The sequence below is a fragment of the Corvus kubaryi genome, unplaced genomic scaffold (genome assembly GCF_017639235.1).
Source record: "Corvus kubaryi isolate FWS band 111438036 unplaced genomic scaffold, C.kubaryi_AGA036_p1.0 37387, whole genome shotgun sequence".
NCBI classification, from domain to species: Eukaryota; Metazoa; Chordata; class Aves; order Passeriformes; family Corvidae; genus Corvus; species Corvus kubaryi.
The window spans coordinates 15,040,351-15,063,469 of NW_024581129.1; the positions used below are offsets into that span (position 1 = coordinate 15,040,351).

Consider the following 23,119-nt stretch of genomic DNA (forward strand, 5'->3'; position numbering starts at 1 on the left):
GTGGGGCTGTGTGGGATGGCTGTGGGGCTGTGGGAGGGCTGTGGGGCTGTGGGTTTAGGTGCTTGCCTCCATCTGCACACCGGGGTTAAACAAACAGCAGCTCGGGATTTAGGCGGCGGTGGAGGGGGGATCTCGGGGCATTTTCAGGCTGGGATGAGTTAGGCCGGGCTGTGTTGCTGGGGTTGGGGTGGGATGGCACCCACAGGCTGGTTTGCTTCTGCTGTGGAGGAAACTGAGGCAGGGGGGAGGAGGGATGGGATTTGCCTGTCCCAACAGAGACATGGTGGTGCCTGGGCTGGGTGTCCGGAGTGCCATGGAGGTGATGGAGGGAAATGGGCATCACCAGAGCGCCGTTGGCTGGTGTGGGTGGGGGTGTGGAGCAGGGGAGGAGCAGGTTTGGGTACCCCCGTGTTGCCATGGACTGGAGAAGACGCCTCTGGTGCAGGCATGGAGAGGAGGATGGGCCTGGTGATGTTTCCCAAGTGACGTGACAAACATCCAGCAGGAGCAGAAGTGGCATTTGGCTCTGTTGTGAGCCCTGTGTCTGTTGGGTTGTCCAACTCCATGAGGGCTTGGCCGGCCCTGCCTCAGCTTCGAGTGAGGATGTCCTGGTTGTTGTGGAAGGAAACTTGCAACGGGGCCTCTGTGGAGGCTCTTAGAGCCCTTCTGTCTCCTTATCCCACACATCTGTGATACCCACCTGGGCCCTTCTCTGTTCAGCCCTGAAGTTTTTCCTGGAAACACTCAAACTCGGCAGGATGTCGCCCGGAGCCCCGGCTGGAGGACTGGATTGGTGGAAAAGGTGCTCCCTTCCTTCTTGGGAACCTTGGGGTTGCAAGGATACAAAGAGAACATTTGAAGCAGGCAAACCCTTGTGTTTGTGCTGGAGCAGCTCCCGAGGCCTCCCATACCCCGTGGGAGCCATTTGTAGATCCCAAAATGCAGTTGTAGGTTGTGAGGCTCTTGTGAAGCGTTGATCGAAAGTGAGATTAACTCACTCTAAATGAGCAGTGGTTTCTGTCTGAAGGAGGGGAAAGAGGAAAGCCCAGCCCTGTCCAGTGGACATGGATGTGTTGGGAGCAGATGTCTTGCTCTCCTCCACTGGACAAGGGATCCGCCTCCAGAGGCTTCCTCCTCACTCCTCATGTCCTCTGAGTTCTCCAGAATGAGACAGCACACATCAGGTGTGGAGCTCCTCCCATGGCATTGTGGGGCACTGGGCAATATTGCAGCAGTTCTCCAAGGCTGATGGGAGATGGAGACATCCTTAATCACCATATCCCCCAGACAGGCACCTCTGCCATTTCCTTAATCAGCTGCGTGGCTTTGAAGCAGCCCAGATGGTATCTCCTGGGCCTGCCTGCCCTGCTGCTGGGGCTCCTGCATGGGAGGGACGTGGTGAGGGTGGGGAGGTCGTTGGTGTATTTGTATATATACAAATACAGACACAGCAGTGCTTGGGGAAGGAAATGAAATCCAGCTGGACTTTCCTCCTCAAATTTGGGAGGTGATAGAGTGTTTTTGATGGCAAGGTTACTTCACAAGCGTCCTCCCAAGAGATTCATGTCCTGTCCTTGCAGCCTCTGTGGAGGCAGCCTCTGCCTGGCTGGCACTGAACTGCTCTGAACTGCTTCCCTCTGGTTGAGGTTCTTGGATCTCTCCTGCTTGGACTCTCTTGGACTTCTCTGGTGAAGAAAAAGGAAACAAAGACTTCTTCTTCTTCCCCAGAGCAGTTGTGGCTGCCCCTGGATCCCTGGCAGTGTCCAAGGCCAGGTTGGAAGGGGCTTGGAGCAGCCTGGGCCAGTGGAAGATCTCATCCCACCATGGCAGGGGGTGGGATGAGATGGGCTTTAAGGTCCCTTCCAACCCAAATCATCCTGGGATTCCGTGACTCCCAGAGACTCCTGTTTTTAGAAACATCGAATAGCATCGAGGTTTTCCTCCAAAAACATCTTTTCCATGTGGATATTTAGAGCCCCCCTTGTGCATAGCACAGTGCCTTGTCAGACACGGGGAATGTTTTCTTATCCCTTTGGTGTGTCATTCATGGCAGGATGATGATTCACTCTTGGGACATGATTTTGGCAAAGAGCTTTGGCTATCTCCAAGCCCATCCAGCAGTTCCCTTGGGATGCTCCCTCTGTGCCTCTCTCTGGAGCACTGCAAGCCCAGGTCTGACCCACCAGGGTCCCTCTGAGGAAGCCCATGAGCTCATAGCCCAGGGCTGCCCTGGCTGTGCTGGGTGCTGAGCACACGTTCCAGGCTCTTGACTCATTTCCCAGGACTGAAGCACGCAGCCCACGGTCTAACCCCGACTTCCCCAGCGTGCCTGAGGCTGTGAGGGAAACAACAGAAAGAAAGGACCCTCTTGGCTTCCCTCTCTTGGTATTTTTCTCAGTGTTTGTAGACATTCTTGCCGTTTCTATTCTGAAATTGTTTTCTTGTGCACTCCACGTGGGTCTGTACTGCTATATTTAATACTTTGCTAGTATCAGATTTTGCTTTCAAGGTCTTTCAAAACAAAACCAATAAAAATAAACCCTCTTTCAGGAGGTCACTGAGGTGGAATGGCTTTTTTCCAAGCGCTGACATGCTTTGGACTTTCCCCTGCTCCCTGTCCAAGCTTGTTCCCCCTTGCCTAGAGGCTCTTTTCCCCCATCAGCTGTCCCTGTGCCCAGAGGTGAAGGAAGCACACGCTGTGTGTACTGTGTGTGTCCAGGGCTGCCTGTAGCAGAGGGCATGGAGGACACTTGTGCAGGGCAGTGACAGAAACATCTGTCCTCAGTCTGCCGCTCCTGCAGGACTTGTGCTCCCAGGGCCCTTGGTTCTGGGAGCTCACTGCTCCCTTGGCCTGACGCATCTCTTTGTTTTTAACATCCAAGTTTCGGACCACTGTGGCAAGCAGGGTGCCCAGAGAAGCTGTGGCTGCCCCATCCCTGGCAGTGGCCTAGGTCAGGGTGGATGGGGCTTGGAGCAACCTGGGCTATGGAAGGTGTCCTGGCCTGTGGGAGGGGGTTGAAATGGGATGAGTTTTAAGATCCTTCCAACACAAATCATTACATGCTTCTATGAAAGCTGTCTCCAGCTTCTTCCAGGCACTGTTGTTTCTGCTGGGGGAACTGGTGGGTGTGATGGACCACTGAACTGCCCCAGCTGGCCAGCCCAAGCAGAAAGGATGCCATTCACAATCCCAATTGGAACTGTCCCATCAGTAGTCCCCTGGCCCACTGCTCCAGAACTTCTGCCTTGAAGCTGGGGCACAGCAGCTCTGGAAAGGTCCTGCTGATGTCGTGGCCTGCAGGAATGCACCTGTGGTAGCCAGATCCCTGGGAGGATGATGGTGGTCTTGGCTCCCCGTGTGGCCGTGCGAGTTGCTGGGCACTGTGCAAGTGACTGTGCTGGATTCTGAATTTTCCAAAGTTGGGTGACGTAGGAACCGAGGCTCCCACTGCTCTGTTTTATTTTTATTAGCCAAGCCATTTAACCAGCAGAATTGTTTGCAGAAGCAAAGCACTTTGGTCCCTGAATCGTTGAGCTTCCGCTTTCCATCCGCTCTCGGTAGGACAGCGATCATGTGCTAAATCCCAATTAATCATTAAGAAGATATTTGAGGTTTAACAGCTATGTTATAAGATACAGTTTTTACTGGTTTCGACCTCAGTTAAATATGTTTTTAATAGTGGATGGTATTTAATTAAACATAAAATAACAGAGGCTTATTAAATCTAGAGAGACCTTTCCTAGTGATGGATATTGAATGTTAAGTAAATATCACTTGGTCATTAGAAGCATATTCAGAGTGGTTTCACAGCTATGTAATAGGCAGGTATCTGATTACCCATCTGCCCAGGTCCAATGAATAAGCTCTTAATAATCAATTGCCACTCATTTAATATATCATAATAACTGTCCTATTAGACCTGAATTAGATCCTTGTAAGAGCAAACAGAGGCAGCCTGGTGCTTGCTGGGATTTTGAGTGGATTTTGTTTTATTTCAGGTTGATGGTTCATTGAGATTGGGGTGGCTGGAGATTCGATGACACTGGGCTGGATGATGGACAGGGAGGTTTCCCGTTGTGCTCGTGTGGGACCTGCCCAGCACCACCCCACTGCGGCCAGCCCAGAGTGGGGCACGGCGGGTGGAGGGGCTGCTGGCAGCGCTCAGGGCTGGCACCACCCGTCTGGGGTGCAGAGGCTCCCAGAGCTGCACTGGGGGGTTGGTGGTTGTGGGGTGATGCTGTGACTCCTGGTGTGTCCTTTGGGCCCTTCTGGGCCCTTCTCTAGGGCAGAAGGATGTTACACCAGGCTAGAAGGAAGGAGATCAGCGCTGCCACATGTTCCCATCAACCTGCAGAACTTGCTGCCATGCAGCACCTTCAAAGCCCAGTCATTAGCTGGTGTCAGGGGAGGTTGAGACTCGTCTGGGGGTGATATGATCAGAAAGAGGCACTTAGGGCACAGTGATGTTGGTAATTCAGGGCTGTGTTTAAGGACAGACCAGCAGCTGGCCCTGTTTCTCAAGGTGATTCCCATCTCTCTGCTTCATGAATCCAGGTTCTAGGCCCTTGTTTCTCCAAGTTTTTGTGTCCTGTGTATCAGCAAAGTACTTTCCAGGTTGCCAAGTGTGTGACTTGTGGGTGGACACGGACCCTAAGAGGACTTGAGACACTCCCTCCCAACCACAGGAAGCAGGATGTTGAGTGCGGGAGGCTTTTGCTTCATTTTGAGGTGAAATATGATTCATTTTGCAAGGCCCAGCTAGTGGTGGCTGTTCACGTTGCTGTATGGCAGGAGCTGTTCTGGGGTGGCAAAAGGGGGCTGGCACACCTGGCTAGAGTGGGACTTCCTCCTTACCTGGGAGAGATGGAGAACGCTGGCAGCCTGGCAGCTAGAGATGATCTGGAGGGTTTGAGAAGGGTGGTTGTGACTTGCCCTGAGACAGAACTTTCTCCAGGAATTACTGTTCCGCTCATCCTTCAAAATCCCAGCTTGTACTTTTGGAGGAAGTGGTAGACCTGGACTGTGAGTTTGGGAGCTGTGGGAATAGCGTAAGTTTGGGTTGGAAAGACCTTAAAGCTCATCTCATTCGACCTCCCTGCCGTGGGCAGGGACACCTTCCACTATCCCAGGCTGCTCCAAGCCCCGTCCAACCTGGCCTTGGACACTGCCAGGGATGGGGAAGGCTTGGGATATCTGTGTGCAGTGCACGTGCAGCCCAGCCAGGGCGGGAGGAACAACCAGACCACATCATCCGATTAAGATTGAGCATAAAAAAATGATAAATACAGAGGTGGCAGCTTTTAAGCAGGAAGAAAACTGCTGCTGCAGAGCGCAGCGCCCCTGCGAGAGGCTGGGGCTTGGATTTCTGCTGGGGGGAAGCTGGAGCCCAGAGCACTGCTTTTCTGGGACTCTGTGGGTAGCCCTATTAGCTTGCTTACAGCAACAGTGCTTTTTTGATTTCTCCGTGCTGCTGCATTTCACAGGCCACAAATTTCGCTCGCTGCCGTTGTTCCCCTGCGCAGCAGCACTGACTCAGCGCTGGAACAACGCGCGAGGCAGCCGGAGCCCGGTGATTCAGCTGCCGGCTCAGAGGATGAGCCCGGCTCCTCTGCTCGCTTATTAATCTCTGCTAGTGCGTGAGTCAGGCTCTCCTCGCCCCCGGGCAGGAAAGCAGCCGTGGTGGGATTTAACCAGGGAGCCGGGAAGGGGCCCAGGGAGGGTGACAGGCAGGGGCTGCTGCCGTGGCCAGCCGGTGCTGCCGGCTCCGAGCCATCCAGCGTGTGCACAGGGGACGTGGCTGTGCCGGCACCGAGGGCATCTCTGGACAGTTCCGTCCTAACAATCGCCTGTCTCGCCAGCTCGGAGGTCTTGTTGCCTTCCCAAGGATTTCCCTGGGTGGTTTGCAAGGCGGGCTCATGGCCAAACTTGCTTCGTGCAGCCTGTGCCCTCCTGCGGCTTGTCACAGGTTTGGAGGCAGAGAGGTGACTGTGCCCTGCTCACCCCTCTTGGGTCCTATTCCCACCCTGGACCCCTCCAGCAGCCTGCAGGTGTGCCCTGACACCCGTCCTCCTTGGCCAGTGTTGGGCAGTGTTCCCTGCGTGCTGCATCCCTTGGCAGGAGCTGTGGGAGCTGTAGGACAGCACTGAGCCCAAGCAGGTTCATCCCATGTGCAGCAGTGCTACAGAGCGGGGATCCCTGTGTCCTGGCAGGACCCAGGCCTGGATTGCTGCAGGATACCAGACCTCCAGGATCTGCCCCGGCCCCAGGACAGCCCAGTCACGGCTGTGCCAATTAGCAGCAGCACAGGCCTGTGAGAGCAGGCAGGCTCCAGCCTGGCAGGAGGTGAAGCTGTGAGAGCAAAGCTGTGGGAGCACCCAGGTGCTGCCTTGGGCTTGGCTCTGGCCAGGCAGGCGGTGGAGAACCTTCAGGAATTCCTGCAGCCTCCGGCAGAAACACACCTGGGGCTGGGAGACAGGAAAAGTCACCACGGCTGTTGTGCCCCCTCATCCATAGGGTGGGTGCCGGGGCTGCCATACCCCCCCAGCAGCTGTGGGGTGGGCTGGGGGCACAGGGGCAGCCCCACATGGCAAGCCCTGGACGAGGGGCACTGTAGCCTGACCCTGGGGGTTCACTCTGCCTTCTCACTTTGTTCTCCACCCTCCTCACACAGCCCTGAGCCGACCCAGCCGCCTTGGCCGGGCTCCCCAGGGCCAGCACAGCCATAAAACCCTCTAATCCGAACAGGCTGGGGCAGAGCCGCCCGCTGCCATCGGGACAGCTCTCTGTGTGTGGTTCCCATTTAGTGCAGATTTATTTCCTCTGGGTCGCCGGCTCTGCTGTTGCTCACTCCTTGGCTCTGCTTCTGGGAGCATCCAGCATTTACCTTCTTGCAGCGAGGGCTTTGGGGGACTGTAACTTCATTGTACGTGTCAATTAGGAAAACACCCTCAGGAATTTCCTTTCTGATGCTGCCTGGCTCTACAATAACCTCTGTCTCCGTGGCTGCCGGCTCCCCAGAGCCCGTCCCGCCAGAGCAAACCGACGGGGAGCTGGGAGCAGGCTCGGCTCCGCAGACGCCTCCAGCTCCTGTTCCAGCTCCCTCTGAGCGCCGAGCCCCATCTCGTTTCCACTTCTCCGCACTCCTCACTCCCTCTCTGGGCGCTGGAGTTTGGAGTTGTTTTGGAAACCGCTGCGACTCCGGCATGACGTCACCAGGGCTCTGTAGTATCTCTGTCTCCATCCTAGTTAGGCGCTTCCTGCTCCCTGGCTCTCGCTCCAGCTCGCCTGGCGTGTCTATGCTCTTTCTTCTTCTCCACAATTCCCCAGGGATTTTTTTTCAACTCTCCCCCCCCCCCCCCAATCTCTTACACAGCGGTTTTGTCTTTCCCTTTTCTTTTTTTTTTTTTCCCTCCCCTCCTCTCCAAAAAGGGCCTTTTTGCCCCAAAAATGGCTTTGCTAATTCCTTTTTTTCTTTAGCAGGCGGCCATGCCCACTCTGCTGCTGCTGCTGCTGGGAATCCCGAGGCGTTGGGATGCTCCTGGCCAGCTCATTCCCGAGGGCAGGGGACAGGCAGGGGAGCAGGTGGTCCCCAGCCCCAGCAGTGCCGTGGTGGCATCGGGCAGGGTCTGTGAAGGGAGTTTTCTGCTGCCCCTCTTGTGCCAGCTGCAGGGCTGCACGTCCCCTCTCCTCCCTCAGCTCCTCTCCCACCATCCCATCTCAGCTCAGTTTTTCAGGCACAGCAAATCCATTGCTTTACCCCACATCCCCAGCCGGAGCTCCTTGTGCTCTGACACCTCACTCCCCATCAGCATCCATCCTGTTCCTGCTGTGAGTACCCACATCCCTGTGCCACCCCGGGACCAGCCCGTGATTCCCAGCACCACTGGCTCCTGCCTGGAAAAGCATATGCGTGGTTTCATCATGACTCTCTAGTGAGTGTTCACCAAGCACGAACGAAATACGATTTATTTCTTTAATTTCTTCCCTCACCACTGCTGAAATGCTGCCTGATTGCAGGCAGACCCCCCAGGGCCATGGCTTTCCTCCCTCCTCCTGCTTGTTCATCCCGACCCCCAGCCAAAGCAGCACGGGGCTGTGCTTCCCCTGGGAGCAGTCCTGGGAACAGCACTATTAAACACAAATGACAAATACGTGTATAATACGTGTGCGTGGGAGGCTCTGTGTGTGTGTGTGTATATATATATATATTTGCAAGGCCATGTAGTGATGGGACACGGGGGAATGGCTTTGAACTGAGAGAGAGTAGGGTTAGATGGGATATTGGGAAGGAATTGTTCCCTGGGAGGGTGGGCAGGCCCTGGCACAGGGTGCCCAGAGCAGCTGTGGCTGCCCCTGGATCCCTGGCAGTGTCCAAGGCCAGGTTGGACATTGGGGCTTGGAGCAGCCTGGGCCAGTGGAAGGTGTCCCTGCCCATGGCAGGGGGTGGGAATGAGATGGGCTTTGAGGTCTCTTCCAACCCAAGCCATTCCATGATCCCATGATCCCATGATTCCATGATATGCACCTGACCTCCCCCTGCCCTGCAGGAGCTGGGCAGTGCCGCACCTGCCCATAATGACTGGGTAAACTGAGGCACATGGGCTGAGTGCCAGGAGGGCCATGTGATCACAGCCCTGTTGTGACACACAGCATTACTTTTCTGTCCCTGGGTGTGCCTGTGGCTTGTCAGGTCACTTAATCCCTGGAATATCTTCTAAATGCTATTCGGATTAAAGTTGAATTTGGGCAGTGGCTGTCCCTGGCTGTGTGAACATGCAGTGCCCGGGGCTGAAACCCCAGTGAAGATCAGAGGTTTTAACACAAACTCCTGGTGAGCTTCTGGCTTTTTCTGGAGAGAAATGGGGTCTGGATGCAGGAGTGTCTTTATCCCAGTTCAGCCAGTTCTTCCTCACCCTTTTCCCTCCTTGCCCTTCCCGAAGATCTATGCTCACATTTATTTCTAAGTCACTCTCTCCACCTGTGGTCAGCGAGATTTGGGTGCTGTTCACTTGCCACAAGCTTGTGCTGGACCAGAGGCTCCTGCATCCTCCCTGGCGTGCCCATCTGCCACGTGTCCCTCAGATACACAGGCAGACCAGTGGGAAGTGACCGGGGAGCTCCTTGCAGTGCTGCTGCCTCTGGGCAGTGGATGGACAGGACTGGGGGTTCTGGTTGTCCTGCTTAGCAGGGAGGTGGGAGGGCTTTTATGGGACAGACCGTGGGAGTGGGGAACACAGGACCCTGCTGAGGGCACAAACCCCTCCTGAGGTCGGAGGCTGCTGTTTTCAAAGCACAGGGAAGCTGGGGTGAGTCTGTGCTGAGCGTTGATCTGGCAGGGCCAGTGCTGCTGGGCAGGGCTGACAGTCACACTGGCATAAGGCAAGGGAGCGATGGCTTCACTGGCTTCTGTGGGATGGGAACAATGCCATTCGCTGCTCGTGGAACATGGAGGGGTTTGTGGGGAGAGGAGAGTTTGCTGTACCTTATACCAGCAGTTCCTATCAGCAGCGTGGGCTTGGTGTCTGCTGGAGCTGGGAATTCCCAGCTTTGCCCTTTGGATGGGGGTTCTGGGCTTTCATTGTGATCACACCCAAGAAGTCAGAGAGGAAGCGAGTGTTTGGTGAGAGCCACAGCCCATCACCCTGTGCCCCACTGCCACCCCGGCTGGGCCTCTCCGGGGAGTGGCTCCACCCTGAGCTCAGGGGTTGAGGCTTCTCCTGCAGCCGCTGCCCAGGGCCCTCCCCTGCACTGCCCAGTGCCCCAGCACCCACATCTCGACTGTGCCTGCCAGAGATTGTCCCGTGGGTTTTCACCAGCAACCTTTGGGTGTGGATGTGGCATTAAAGGATCACTTTGTCTTTGCAAATGGTGGGCTTGTGCAAGCTTTTGGGGTGGCCACCCCAGCCCCACAGACCTGTCTGTGCTGGGAAGGAGCCACGGGACTGGGGATGGGGCCACTGGAATGATGCAGGGACCCTAGGGAATACTTACACCCTTGTTTTCTAGGGACGGGTTGTCATTTCATCTCCCTCCATCGGGTGGTTTGGGATCGTCACGCTGCCGGGGCGTGCAGGATGCTCCTCTTCAGGCAGGAGTTGGCAGGGATGGGTAACTTTGCCTCTGAACAGACATTTCCATGGAAGTTGCCTCGAGGTCTGTCATTGCTGCTTACCTGGGACAGCCGCAGAGGCCTGTAATTGTTGGGAGAGGCTGTGGGCGGCCGGATAGGAATCTTGGAATAGGCTGCTGCCCTCCCGGCAGGGAGAGCCCGGCCACCCAGGAGGGAGAGGAGGAGGACAAGGAGGAGAGAAGAAGGAAGAAGAGAAAGATAGGGAAGAAACAGGGACCTCTGTGCAGCTCTGAGAACTACAGAGATGGTGAGTGATTTCACATCAGACTAGGGGGGTACCAAAGAGATTTGCTGGGAAAAAGCAGAAATGAATTCAAGGCAGTTGTTTTTTTCACGGGGTTCATAAAGACTTTGTGGCTCTGGCTGTGGCGAAGGCCAGATGGGCCCAGCAAGCATCCTGGGGGACTGCTGCCCTGTGGAGCGCAGAGGTGAGCTCTGCACAGACCCCTGTGTGTGGGAGGACGTGCCAGAGGAGGGGCTGTGCCCGACAAGGGACACGCCAGAGGGGTGATCTCTCCAGTGGCATTGCAGCAGCTGGCCCTGAGCTGCCGTGGCTCTGAGCCATGGCTAAATGGGGTGTGGGCTTGGCCCAATCCTTACCCTAGTTTTGGAGGGTTCCCATGCCCTCCGACCCGGAGCTGGCAGGAGCCGGTGGGATGGGGTGAGCACGAGGACATGGCAGGAGCCGCAGGGTGGGACCGGGAGTAGGTGCCACAAGGAAGGGCTGTGGGCGGCACGGGGAGGAGCAGGAGCCCTGCCCAGCCCTGAAAGCCCCAGCGGGTTGGAGATGTGCCTTTTGCACGCAGGATGTGTCACCTGCCTCCCGAGCGGCCGCTGCCTTTCGGCACAGCCCTTCCGAGTCGCCTCGGCTGCCGCGGGAGGATGCCCTGCCTCAATGTAAGAGCCTCTCTCCGTGCGCGTTGCCTTGCCTGGGGATGCTGGGCTGGGCTGCCCTCCTACAGCAGCCCAGCCCAGCTGGAGCTGGCTGGGGTTTTCTGGGGACCAGGTGGGCCCCGTCTCCCTGGTTTCCACGAGGACTGTCACCGTGCTGTCCCTCAGGTGACAGCGTGCTGCCCCCGAGATCCTTCGTGGGGCTGGGCCTCTCTGGGCTCTCCCATCACGCCACTGTCCCACAGGCATTCCTTAGGCTTGTTTGGTTATGGATTGAAACTGGTTCCCAGGTCCTGAGTGGTGGAGGAGAAGGGTTTGGGTGCCAGAGGGGCCAGGCAGCAGTGTGTGGTACCAGCTCTCGTGCTGGGTGGCCGCAGGGAGGTGGATTTGGAGCTCTGGATCATGGCCCCTTGGCAGAGCTGGTTTGGAAGCTTTTCAGGAGAGGGGTGCTGGGGCTGAAAGCTCTGCACAGCTCTGACCTGACCCACTGTGAGACAGCACATGGTTTTATAAAACAAGATGTGGGTGTGACATGGTGTGAGCTCTCTGCCAGGATTTACCAAGGCTGTCCTGTGTCATGGACATCCCTTCTGCTCCATCTGCGGATGCAGTTGGATGTGAGCCCTGTGGCAGTGTTTGCCTAGAGCTCTGCTGTGCAGCACTTGGCCAGGCTGACAGCGTCAAACCTCCTCTGCCTGCAGGAACAAATGCTTTGTAGTGGTGTGGGGCACCCCAGGGACCCTGCTGTGCCCCAGGCCTTGCAGCCTCAGCCTGGGGACAGGAGGGCACCAGTGGGGCTGGGGATGCCTCTCCCTGGGCACAACTGCCCCCGTCTTGGCAGGATGTTGGACAAGTCTCTGAGTCCAGTCATTGAAAACACCATTTTCTGGAGGCCCCAGAAGGCAAAAATAAATAAAAGGCTGTTGTGTGATAGGTTCTGGTGATACCCAACCGGCTGTGTGGTGTAGGGGTCACTGGGCCCTGCAGTGAGGCATTGGGCTGCTGTCCCTTCACCTGGGCATGCACCCTGGCACGGAGCTGCTGTCCTGTACCTGCTGTCGTGTGGGGACTGTCCCAACCAGGCAGTGCAACAGGCACAGGTGCTGGAGCAGGTTCTCAAATTCTGAATAAATTTGGAAGGTCTTTCAAGCTGCAAAGGGTTTGTCATTTGTGTTCTCAGTCTCACATGCCTGGTAAAGCTCCCGGGAGCCTTCACGCTGAGTCCAGAGAGGGGTGGAAGGTGGGTGCTCCCTTACATGCACTCCATTCTCTGTGCTGACAGCAGGACTGCCAATAAAACAACTTCCTGTTGTCTGTGGTGGTTCGCTGTGCCACTCTGAGAGCATGTGGAGCTCATCCAGCCCCACCTCCCTGGAGCGGTGTGGGAGCATGACGTGTGGCTTCTTGTGACCAGTAAACAGCATTTGGGGAAAGAAAAGAAAACCAGAAAGGTTGGTTTGTTATTCTTAGTGATAGATGAAAGAGCTGTCAGCTCCATCTTGAAATCATGAATCCCTGGGTATTCCTGGGACAGGGCAAAGGAATGCATCCTGCAGTATTTTTTCACTTGGAACGACCATTTGGCTCTTCTTGGCCTGAAAAGTTAAGCTTGGGCTGAGTAACAAATTAATGCCGTCTCTTAGTCACTGTCTGGCCGGGATGGAAACACTTCTCTGACCTGGTTTATCTGCATATCCATCCTGATGGCTTGGACAGGGCTCGCTGTTGGCTGCCGGCTCCTTTCCAGGGCGCTGCCGGCTCCGGCGCCGGTGCCGCGCGGTGCCTATGGTGCGGGGGGAGCTCAGATGTGGTGCTGCTGGTCCTCATCAGGGTCTCAGGGCATGAGCAGAGGTCTTTCTAGAAGGTTCTTACTTTTCAGGTTTTATCTTTTGGTTTTGTTTTGTAATGATTTTTAGTAGATTGGCAGAGCTGGAGGAAATAATTTCTTCTTCAGGCTGCTTCTTCGTAAAATCGTGGAATGGTTTGGGTTGGAAGGAAGCTTAAAGCTTGTGTTGTACCAACCCCCTGCCATGGGCAGGGACACCCTCCCCTAGACCAGGGTGCTCCAAGCCCCCTCCAAAGTGGCCTTGGACACTTCCAGGGAGAAGGACCTGGAAGCTTCAGACCAGTGACAAGGGGGGTCTGTCCCCGGCCCTTGACTGGTTTAAAAACTGATGAAAGATAGGCTGTAGCCCTCATTTCCATGTCCTGGCCCAGATTTCCATCTCCTAGCTGTCCTTCCCATCTTCTCACCTGGTGCTGTGAGCAGTGGCTCCACAGGACTGGTGGGAGGAATATGGAGCTGCTGGGACACTCCCTGGATCTTCTGCATAGGAATTCCAAACAGGAAAGGAAACTTGGAAGGCTAGCACCTGCACTTAGGGCATTGTTTGTGCAGTTCAGGCAAGGAACCAGCTCGTTGTGCAGTTTCAAACACCACAACACGTTCCTGGGGGCTCGGGAGTAGGTGGCCAGACTCAGGGTCACATCCTGCCTCCCGTGTTTGTGTCACCTGCCCCTCGCTGCTGCGCCCACACCAGTGCCATGTGCTGATGCTAACAGCATTCCCAACGCTGTGTTGCATCTGCAGAAATCCAGGAAAAAGGAGGGTTTTTATCCACCTCGGATCCAGTGCAGGGTAGGGGGAGCTTGAGGCTGCCCGTGTGGGGGTTCCTGCATGGGTGGGTGCTGTGGTCAGCACCTGCATCCCAGCCTGGGACTGGAACATCTCCACAGGGGTCAGAGGACCCTGAGAGGACCCTGCCTGGTGCTAGCCCTGCCCCGAGCCATCCTCACTCCCCTGCTGCTCAGGGAAAAGCCTGAGCAAGATGGGCTGAAAATTAATTTACAAACCCCCAAGGAAGAGAGGATTTCCTAGTGCCGGCCAAGAAACGTGACACTGAGCAAATAGTAGAAAATAAAACAAAAATGAAGTTTGCATTGGATCTGGAAACGGACATTTAATGTGCAGCATCGATGGTGTCTGCGTGCAGAAATCTCCATTTCAGCTCGGGTCTCACAACGCAGAAGTCCCTGTAAATGATATTCCTGTGTGCACGTTCTGGAGCCCTGTGCCATGTCGTTAACAGAGCGCTCCTTCTGGGAGAACATTCTTCCCTCATTTTCTATCCCCATACATTAAATTGATAGTTTGGGGGATTACTGCTCTTTCCAAGCTCACATGGGTGGAGTCCCCTTTATATGGCCATGCTGGTATGTAGTGAATTTGAATTGGCGCAGCAGAAAACTGGAAAATTTGGAACAGATAACTGTCTCCTATCTTTATATGGGAACATCAGAGTTCCTAGCTTTATTCTGGGGTTCTTGCCATTCCAAATATAATTTATTCTTTTATATAACTGTTTTCATATGATACACTCTGAAGAGCGGATAATGGTTTGGGGAGGATATAATCATTTTTTTCCCCCTCCAAGGCTGTCTTCCCAATTAATGAGATTGAGAACACGTTCCAAAAATCTATTTTTCCCCTCCGGGCTTTTTCTAATGTACTCAATTTATTCTGTAGTGTGTCTTGTGCTTCCTTTATGGAGTTTGATTCCTAACGGTGGTGGTTGGCTGGCTGGAGCCTGTGTAAGTGCTCAGGGTACAGATGCAGTTGCAGGAGCAGTGAGGGACTGGCTGTCCCAGCCCCTTTCCACTTGGGACTTGGGGACATGGCAAGGTCGTTGTTGTCCCCACCTTATTGCTGACCTCAGTCTTACTCCCAGGCAGGGTGGCTTTGTGGGAAGCTGTGTGCTTTGTGGGGATGGAGGGCTATCCTCGTCCCCTGGCTCCTTCTTCTCTCCTGTCTGGATGAGAAGTGGGTGGCCAGGACTGAACCAGTGCTTCCATCCCTCAGGAAAGGCTGTTCCAAGAGAAATGTGTAAAGCTCCAGGGGCTCTTTCTTCTTAAAGCCTCACCTGTAACCAAAATAGATAAAGTTTTTGTCAATTTTTCTCTGCTCACGTTGGTGATGCTCCCAAAAACCTGTGGCATATTATCCTAGAATCATGGAATGGTTTGGGATGGAAGGGACCCATCTCAAAGGGACCTTGAAGCCCATCTCCTTCCACCCCCTGCTGTGGGCAGGGACACCTTCCACTGTCCCAGGGTGCTGCAAGCCCCGTCCAACCTGGCACTTCCAGGGATGGGGCAGCCACAGCTTCATATGAATTTCGGAGAGCTTGCTGCTCCAGAATGGGTTGGTTCATACCATACAAGCCCTATTTAAAAAAACAAACACTTTTAACTTGAGAGTAAAAGTGAATTTTTAGGCCTAGAGGAGTTACCTTGGGCCAGGGATGGTGGCAAAGGGGTGCTCAGAACAGACCTTGCAGTGTTACCCAGGTAGCGAGGTGGTTCCTGCTATGTCTGAGCAGTGGGTTTGCTCTGGATTGGTGCAGCTCAGGTTCTCCCTCCAAGTCACATCTCTCCCTGTCCTGACCAAAGCACATTTTAGCTCCTGTTGGCTTGGGGTAAAGCTGAGGCAGCACCCCAGGAATGTGTTGTAGCCTTTTGTAGCACGTGGCTTGCCCAGCCCCATCAGCTCCCCGGGGATGAGCAGTGCAGGAGGAGCAGGTTTCCTGTGCATTGGGCTCAGTGCTGGCTACTGAGGAGGAAGGGGAGGGTGATGGAGAGGCCAGCTGTGAGCAGCAGCCTTGTTTCGTGGTAGGCATGCCATTCTGCAAACAGCCCTGCTCTTCCTCCAGGGCTAGGAGCAGTTAAGATCATTTTGTGGTGGCAGTCACGTTCCCAGGAGTGGGGATTCACACTGACACTGTTTGAGTCAGGTGTTGTGTGACCTTGGGGAGCCACTTTCAGGGCCAAAAGCATGAGAGAGCTGCTCTCCAATGGTGTTTTGAACTGTGGGTGGATGTTGTTGTCCAGAGAAGCTGTGGCTGCCCCTGGATCCCAGGACATGTTCTGGGCCAGGCTTGGAGCACCCTGGGCTAGTGGAAGGTGTCCCTGCCCAGGGCAGGGGTGGGATGGGATGAGATTTAAGGTTCCTTCCAACCCATTCCAGCACTGTAGGATTCTGTGTCTCGTGTGAGGGCTGGGTTCTGTTTGGTTCCTGCTGCTCCATTTGTGTCCCTGCAGGTCTCGTGGCTGTTAGTAACTTGGGGGCGGGTGACCAGCCAGGGCCCCCGGATCCCTGCTCTGCTCAGATCCTCCCCCTTTTCCCACGTGTGCTACCCCAGGAGTGGTTTGATGACAGAGGGCACTTCCTGAGGGTGTTGTGCTTTGTTGATCCTGGTCCCACTCACTGAGACAAAGGCATTGCTGCCTACTCGGGGGCCTCTGGTGCTGCCCAGGCTCCCCCGTGGGCAGCAAACCCCAGGCAGTGGAGGTGGGGACACCCCGCTGTGTCCGCTGACATCTGGTGCCTTGTCCCTGCCGAGGGGCTGAGGCTGCCGGAGGAGGGGGACATTCCCATGAACTTGGTTTTCCAGGCAGACTGGAGGGGTTCCTCCAGACCCAGTGCCGGGGGTGTCTGAAGGCAGCAGGAGAGACAAGGGGGATGCAGAGCTCTGTCCAAGAAGAGGTGAGGTGGCTGGAAGGACAGCAGGGATGGGATGGGACCAATGGCCTGGCTCTGCAGTGGGGTAGGGTGGGGGTGTGGTGGCCAGCCTGCCCCCTGCCCGGGTATCCCTGGGGGTCAGGGCCCTTGGACACCCCCTGACACAGTGTCCTGGAGACCCTCACCCTTGTGCTAGTTCCCGTGGGTGCCTCAGGGAAAGGTCTTTCCCAGCCCGAGCTGCAGCCCTGGCTCCTTTGTCAGAGGCTGCAGTGACAGTGGAGCAGCCAGCAGGGAGGGGACGGGATGGGAAGGGAGGAGAGGAGAGCAGAGGGAAGAGGAGGGCAGGGAGGGCACCCTCGCTTGCTCCCCACGCTGTAATTAGCCGGGCTGGAAGGCAGAGCTGCTGTCAGGCTGCTGACACCCAGCCAGGCTGCGGGCGCGCGGGGCCGCGTGTGAAGAGCACGATGCAGGACAGGGTGTAATTAATTAGCTGCAGGCCCTGGGAGCTGGGAGCTGACTACTCAGATCCAGCTTCTTTTCCTGTCTTTTTTGTTTTTTGATCCAGTGAGGAAAGATAGAACTTCACCTATAAATGAGTATAAACATGTGGGAGGATGGAAGTGTCCAAGGCTAGGCTGGATGGGGCTTGGAGCAACCTGCTCTAGCAGAAGGTGTCCCTGCCCATGGCGGGGGGTGGAATGGGATGAGCTTTAAGGTCTCTTTCAACCCAAACCATTCTGTGCCTCTATGACCTGGTGTGCCCAAAGATTAAAAAATAGCAAAACCATTTGTAAATACCAGGCAGCACATGAATGCAATTATGAGATCAGGCAGCTGGCATCCCCAAAATGAGGCAAAATAAAAAAAACCACCAGGTTTTAGCAGGAACACAGGCCCGGCCATGCTCCCCTCCAGCGCGTGCTGTGCTCAGGGCTTCCCGCTATAAATAGCAGCGAGTTCAGCTCCACAGCTCAGCCCTGATCCTGCAAACACTTAAACCCAAGCACAGCTCCTTCCCGATGTGCTCCAAGCTGCTGTAATAGTTTGCAGGCTGTAATCATGGAAAAGAAGGACAAATAAGGTGGAGAAGGGAGAGTGTGCAGCCCCACGGTGGTGCTGGCCATGGGTGACTGTGCAGCCCCGTGTCTGCGGCTCTCCCGGCACCTCCCGCATCCTCCCTGCCACTCCAGAGGGTTGGATGGATGACAACACGGAGCCAAGGTGCCCAGGCCTGTGCGTGCCTGTCACCCTGGGTGCTGTGGAGCTGGCAGGTTTACAAGGTCCCCTGGTTTTGCCAGCAATTTTTGACAAGTTCTTCCATCTGGAGAAGCAGCAAGTGCAGGGTCGGGCTGTGCCGGCCTCGGCAGGGCTCCGGGAGCTCCTTCCACAGGGAGCCTCCAACACAGAGCCTGTGCGTGCCTGCGTGGCTGTCTGTGCATGAATGAATTCCTAAAGGCATGCAGCAGTACAATAGCAGCGGGGAAAGCAAAGTTTCCTGGATGAGCTCTCAGTAAAGAAATGCTTTGAAGCTTGGGTCAGCCTTAATGTGGTGTGAGCTGCAAGGGGTTTGCAGGTGAGCCCCCCTTGGCATGGGGAGCGTGGCTGGGAGGAGGCTCAGTGGGGGAAAGCCGGGCTGGGAAGATGCTGCGAGGGGTGGGAAGGCAAGGATGGAGTGCAAACAGGCTTGTTTAATGGGGGTGCTGGCAGATGCTCCTGAGCACACTTGCTTTTCCTCCCACAAGAAGGCAGATTGGGGTGGAGCTGGTCCTCCGTACACGGCTGATGAAGAGCCCCAGGTCACTGTGAGGGTCTGTGCTGCAGCCAGCCCGGCTGTGTGGGTGTAACTGCTGAGGGAAGGAGGTGGTGGGAGGCGGGGGTCACTGGCGTGGCTTGTGGGACCAGGGCCTGGCTCCTTCCTCCTGCTCCAACACAGATCCCTGCTCCCCTGCACAGTGCACCTGTAGGGGTGAGCTCCGAGTGGAGGAGAAGGAAGAGGAGCAGAATTAATGATGTTGGGAAATTTGACACTGTTCTAGCTTGGCCTGGCCCTGAAGAGTGTACAACGTGCTGGCAGGGTCAGGCTGAGCTGCAGAGACGTGCTTTGGAGTGAGGGGCCGGTGATGGGGCTGCTGTCCCGGAGGGCCCATCCCATCACTGTCCTGGGGCTCAGGGAGAGGCTGGGTGGTGATCACAGAATCATGGAATACCCTGGAATGGACCCTCAGGGATGGGACCCAAGTTGGACCCAAGAGTTGGACCCAAGTCCAGCTCCTGGCCCTGCACAGACACCCCAACAACCCCACTCTGGGCATCCCTGGCAGCGCTGTCCAAACGCTCCTGGAGCTCTGGCAGCCTCGGGGCCGTGCCCATTCCCTGGGGAGCCTGGGCAGTGCCCAGCACCCTCTGGGTAGTCACCCCATTTTCCAAAGAACCAGGTTTACGTTTGTGTTTCAGGCCCTAGAAAAACAGCCAAGTGTCCCCTCCTGGCTCCCAGCTGTGGGGTGGCTGAGCAGCCAGAGTCAACACTGAACCTCCATGGAGCTGAGCTGGAGCAGGCTGGTGCCCAGCTGGTCGCAGAAGGACGTCCTGGCATTGTGGGGTGCTGGGCTCAGGGTGGTGTCTGAGCAAGGCTGTGGCATCAGGGAGACACTGAAACGGTGTCCCCGGGGGTCTGTGGTGTCCTGGGCAGGGACAGCTGCTGCAGGACACCAGGAGCTCCCCAGCTCCCAGGTGTGGGGTTTGCTGCTCTGCTGAGGGGTGCCTGCAGGGCCTTGGTCCTGTTCTCTGGATTACTTCAGTGTACCGCTTGTGCATAGCCATGGTTCCTTTCTCCTTCCCCCCTCAGTGGTCCAAACCTCCTTTTCTCTGCTTTCCAGCTTGTTTTTCACCTCCCATTGGACTCAAAGCCCAGCTCGGATGTGCATCACTGCCCCGTGTGCGTGCACAGGGACAGGGCTGTTTGCAGGCGAGTGTGAGAGCTGCGTCAGACCCCGCTCTGAGCTGCCTGCGATGAGGTACCTGTGGAAGAATGAATGTGCTGGAGCCATTGGCATCCTCCCCTGGCTGGGTCAGGTCTGGGGGCTTCGCCACCCCCTCCTCAGAGCCTTTGAGGTCGAGGCAGGAGGAGGCAGGATCACGATGGTGAGAGGCTGGGGCTGGCACACGCTGGTGGCTCACACCCCTCCCCACGGTGCCACTGGTGCTCTGGCCTTGCCAGAACACCATCCTCCAGCAAAGACCCTTCTATGGTTCCCAGTGGCTTGTGTCCTCTTCCCTCCTTCCCTTGAGCCAGCCCTTCCCATCTGAGCAGCACTGCCCGCCCCATCTGACCCTTCCCCTGCCACCCAATTTGTTTTGCTGTGTCACCCACCCTTTATTCGACACCCCTGTTCTCCATTGCTTGTTCTCCATACTTCAGCACACAGGCAGGATCTGCTCCCCACCCCGGATGGCCTTTGGGGGTGCAAAGCTGCCCCCAGCCTGATGGCCTAGAGCTCCCTCCAGGCTGGGACCCACATTGAAGGCAGGAGTTATCACTGTGATTTTCAGCTCAGCAATCTGGTTCATCCGGCCTGAAATTCAGGTTTTAGGATTTGAGGGTTCATCTGGCCTCAGTTGATGTTTTGGGGCTGCTTGGGGCTGTATTAGCTCGGGGCCCTGGCAGTGCCGGGGCTGGGTGAGGGGGGCAGTGTTGGGGCAGGTGATGGCAGGTGGGATGGCTGCTGGAGTCCACAGAGGGAGGCAGCATTCCCAGAGCCCTCTGGCTCCTCAGCCAGCCCTTGCCAGAGGGAGATGGGGTGCATGGAGTGCCCAGCCTGGGGCTGCTCCAGCCCTTGCCTGGGGGCATGCTGTGAGCTGGGCTGGGGGCTGCCATCTCCTTCCTCCTCGTCCCAAACAACCACTCACATCCCAGGCTCTGAATTTCATTCCCCTTCCGACAGTCAGGCATCACCTCCCGATTACTCATAACTGCAGCATGTTGCAGATAGACGGAGTTTGAGGAATGGCTGGGCCTGGGAGCAGAACCACCAGGATCCAGGGGGACAGCTGGGGTGGGGAGGACAGGCTGTGCAGCCATGGTCCCCAAACCCTACCTTGCCCTGCCCTGGGGGCCAAGCACCTCCTGCCCAAGCCCAAATCCCCCTGGAATCTGCCCAGCCCAGCTCCAAGTGCAGCTCAGGGACGCTGAGGTGAGCAGGTGACAATGGCAGTGTGGCAGCACAGCCTGCAGCCAGTGATGGCTCATGAGTTCATTTTGCAGAATCCTCTTCTAGCATGGAAAAATTGCTCATCCCTCAGTTTTCCTCTGGTTTGTTTGTGTGGGCATTGATTACGCTGGGAGTTACTGAGCCAGGTTTTATTGGAATGACTTAGAAAGCTGCTACCTGTGAGCAGCCACTGGTCTTTGGGGATTATTTTGGTGTAGTTGCAAAATAATTGCATGAGGCTTCTTCAGCCTTGCTAATAACTTTGTTCTCCCAGGGACACTGCCTAGAAAAAAGATGAGCCGAGATTATGCTTGGCAACATTTACGAGAGGAAAAAGTACAACAGAATTGATGTCTGCTGGCGGGAAGAAATAAATAAAACAATACCTCTGTCCTAGCCCTGCCATGAGCATCCTTGTTTCCAACCCCAGGTCTGAATTTTGGAATTCAGCACACTCCTTTAAATCGCTCATCATTTCTGTCTGCAGCATGCTGTGCTAATTCTGACCAGGGACCAGCAGGGCTGGCTCTGGAGATGAGCTGGCCTAGGGAATCTGGGCTGCCTGCTTATCTGCATTGTGTAACTCACAAAATTATTTACTGAGTGCCCGAAAAGTGGAATTAAACGAACAAATTCAAGCACCCCTGTTGGCCTAGATTTGTGGAATCAAGGAGTGGTTTGGGTTGGAAAGGACTTTAGAGCTCATCCCGTCCCACCCCCTGCCATGAGCAGGGACACCTTCCACTATCCCTGGTTTCTTCAAGCCCCGTCCAACCTGGCCTTGGACACTTCCTGGGGACCCAGGGGTGTTCATCATCTGGGACAGCACCCCTGTGTCCCACCTTCCTCTCCTTGCCCTGCTGGCAGCAGGACTGTGGGCACGGGAGGGATGGAGGGGGTATCCTGGGAACTTTTGGTGGCTGCCCTGGCCAGTGCCAAGTGCCAGGGCAGCAGGGGCTGCTCCTGCCCCACAGGTGCCTCTGTGCTGCCCATCCCCATGGTCCCTCACCTCAGTGTCTCAGGAGGAAAGGGTGGAGATGGGTCCGAGCCTCACTTGAGGTGTTTGTTTTAGGAAGACAGGCTGATAAAAAAGTTATTTCATTAAGGAACTTAAGCTGTGCTTCCTCAGCCCTGAGTCATCAGTGAAGTGAGCAAGCGAGGAGCAGCAGTGGGTCCCGCCGGAGGGTGACTCACGCTGCGGCTCGGGGCTCACAGGGACTCTGAACTGGCTGATGCCCCTCTCCCTCTGTCTCAGCATGGCCAGGGGCTCCCAGCGCCCTGAGCAGCAGCAGGAGGTACCCGGGGCCCTGTGAGGGTTGATTTGGGAGCTGAGCCACGCTGTAGCTGTGCCTCTCTGCCATCCCCAGCTCTGCGCTGATGCACAGGAGCCACGAGCAGTCACTGCTGAGACCATCCCAGAGCAGAGCATGCACACAGGCCGGTGTTTGAGCTCCTACTGTTTATTTGCATTGATAGAAGCCTGCAGGTCCCCTCTCAGTCCAGGAGGAATTGATCTTTCCTCCCAGAAGGCACAGGAAAACAGCAGGCCACCTTTTTCCCCTCTGCCTCTTTCAGTTCCCAGGCTTCAGGCACAGGAAAAGAAAAGCCAGTCCCAGCTCCCAGTAAGGTGAGGACCTGTCCCCTCTGCGCTGGTTTGTTCAGTGAGGGCTGTAAAACCTGCTCCATCCCTCCCACCTGGAGGTGTTGAAACTCTGTTCAAGCCCAGTGCCAGGACATTTTTCCCAAGATCCAGGATGTGTGTTCCCTTTGCCTGACCCTGCTTCCCTACATCCCACCCTTCCCTTGGCTGCTTTCCCATAGCTTCCCCTCCTGTGGATGTGGCTGAGACTGCGATACCCGGTGGGACTGAGGTGGCACTGGTGGCACTGTCCAGTCCTGCAGCTGCTGTCCCTTTGTGTGTGACTCTCCAGCGGGCAGTGCCCACGGCCAGTCCTGCCCACAGCCTCCCATCGCCCATTCCCTGCGTGATCCCTCATGAACCTCTTCAAGCCATCAGTGATCCCTGGTGGGGAGGATCTTCCCAGGCTGGGCTCCGAGCTCTCTCAGTGCTCCAGTTCCTACCAGGCTGTTGTGATGTCCCTGCCCTTGGAAAGGCCTCCAGCAAACTCTGCTCCATTCACTGGTGATTGTGCTTTCCTGGGCACTCTCCCAGAGCCCTCTGGATCTGTGGCCACCTTGGTTTTGTGCTTGCTCAGGAGGGAGAAATGCAGCGTGGTGGGATTGACCTGTGCAGCTCCATCTGCCTGCTGGGCTTGGTCCTGTTCTCTTCCGGAAAGGGAGTAAGGAGGCAAAGGGCTGTGCAGGGGCAATATGGGGAAACTGAGGCACAAAATGGGAAGAAATGGCTCGAG

The 23,119-nt window shown here is 56.0% G+C and overlaps 1 protein-coding gene across 9 annotated transcripts in view; it reads left to right on the plus strand.

Moving 5' to 3' along the window:
* LOC121668873 (ankyrin repeat and fibronectin type-III domain-containing protein 1-like) overlaps positions 1-23,119 on the plus strand; it is a 245,727-nt gene that overhangs the window by 145,027 nt on the left and 77,581 nt on the right. For 2 of the 9 annotated variants that reach the window (XM_042037134.1, XM_042037136.1), the window contains exon 1: positions 10,930-11,027. The exons of 5 other annotated variants lie outside the window; for them this stretch is intronic. In XM_042037134.1, coding sequence (XP_041893068.1) covers positions 10,938-11,027 — 90 coding nt within the window. In that variant the 5' untranslated portion in view covers positions 10,930-10,937. Of the gene's footprint in view, positions 1-10,346; positions 10,378-10,929; positions 11,028-23,119 lie in introns of those variants that run through there. 2 more of the 9 variants (XM_042037135.1, XM_042037137.1) reach the window with 2 other exon arrangements.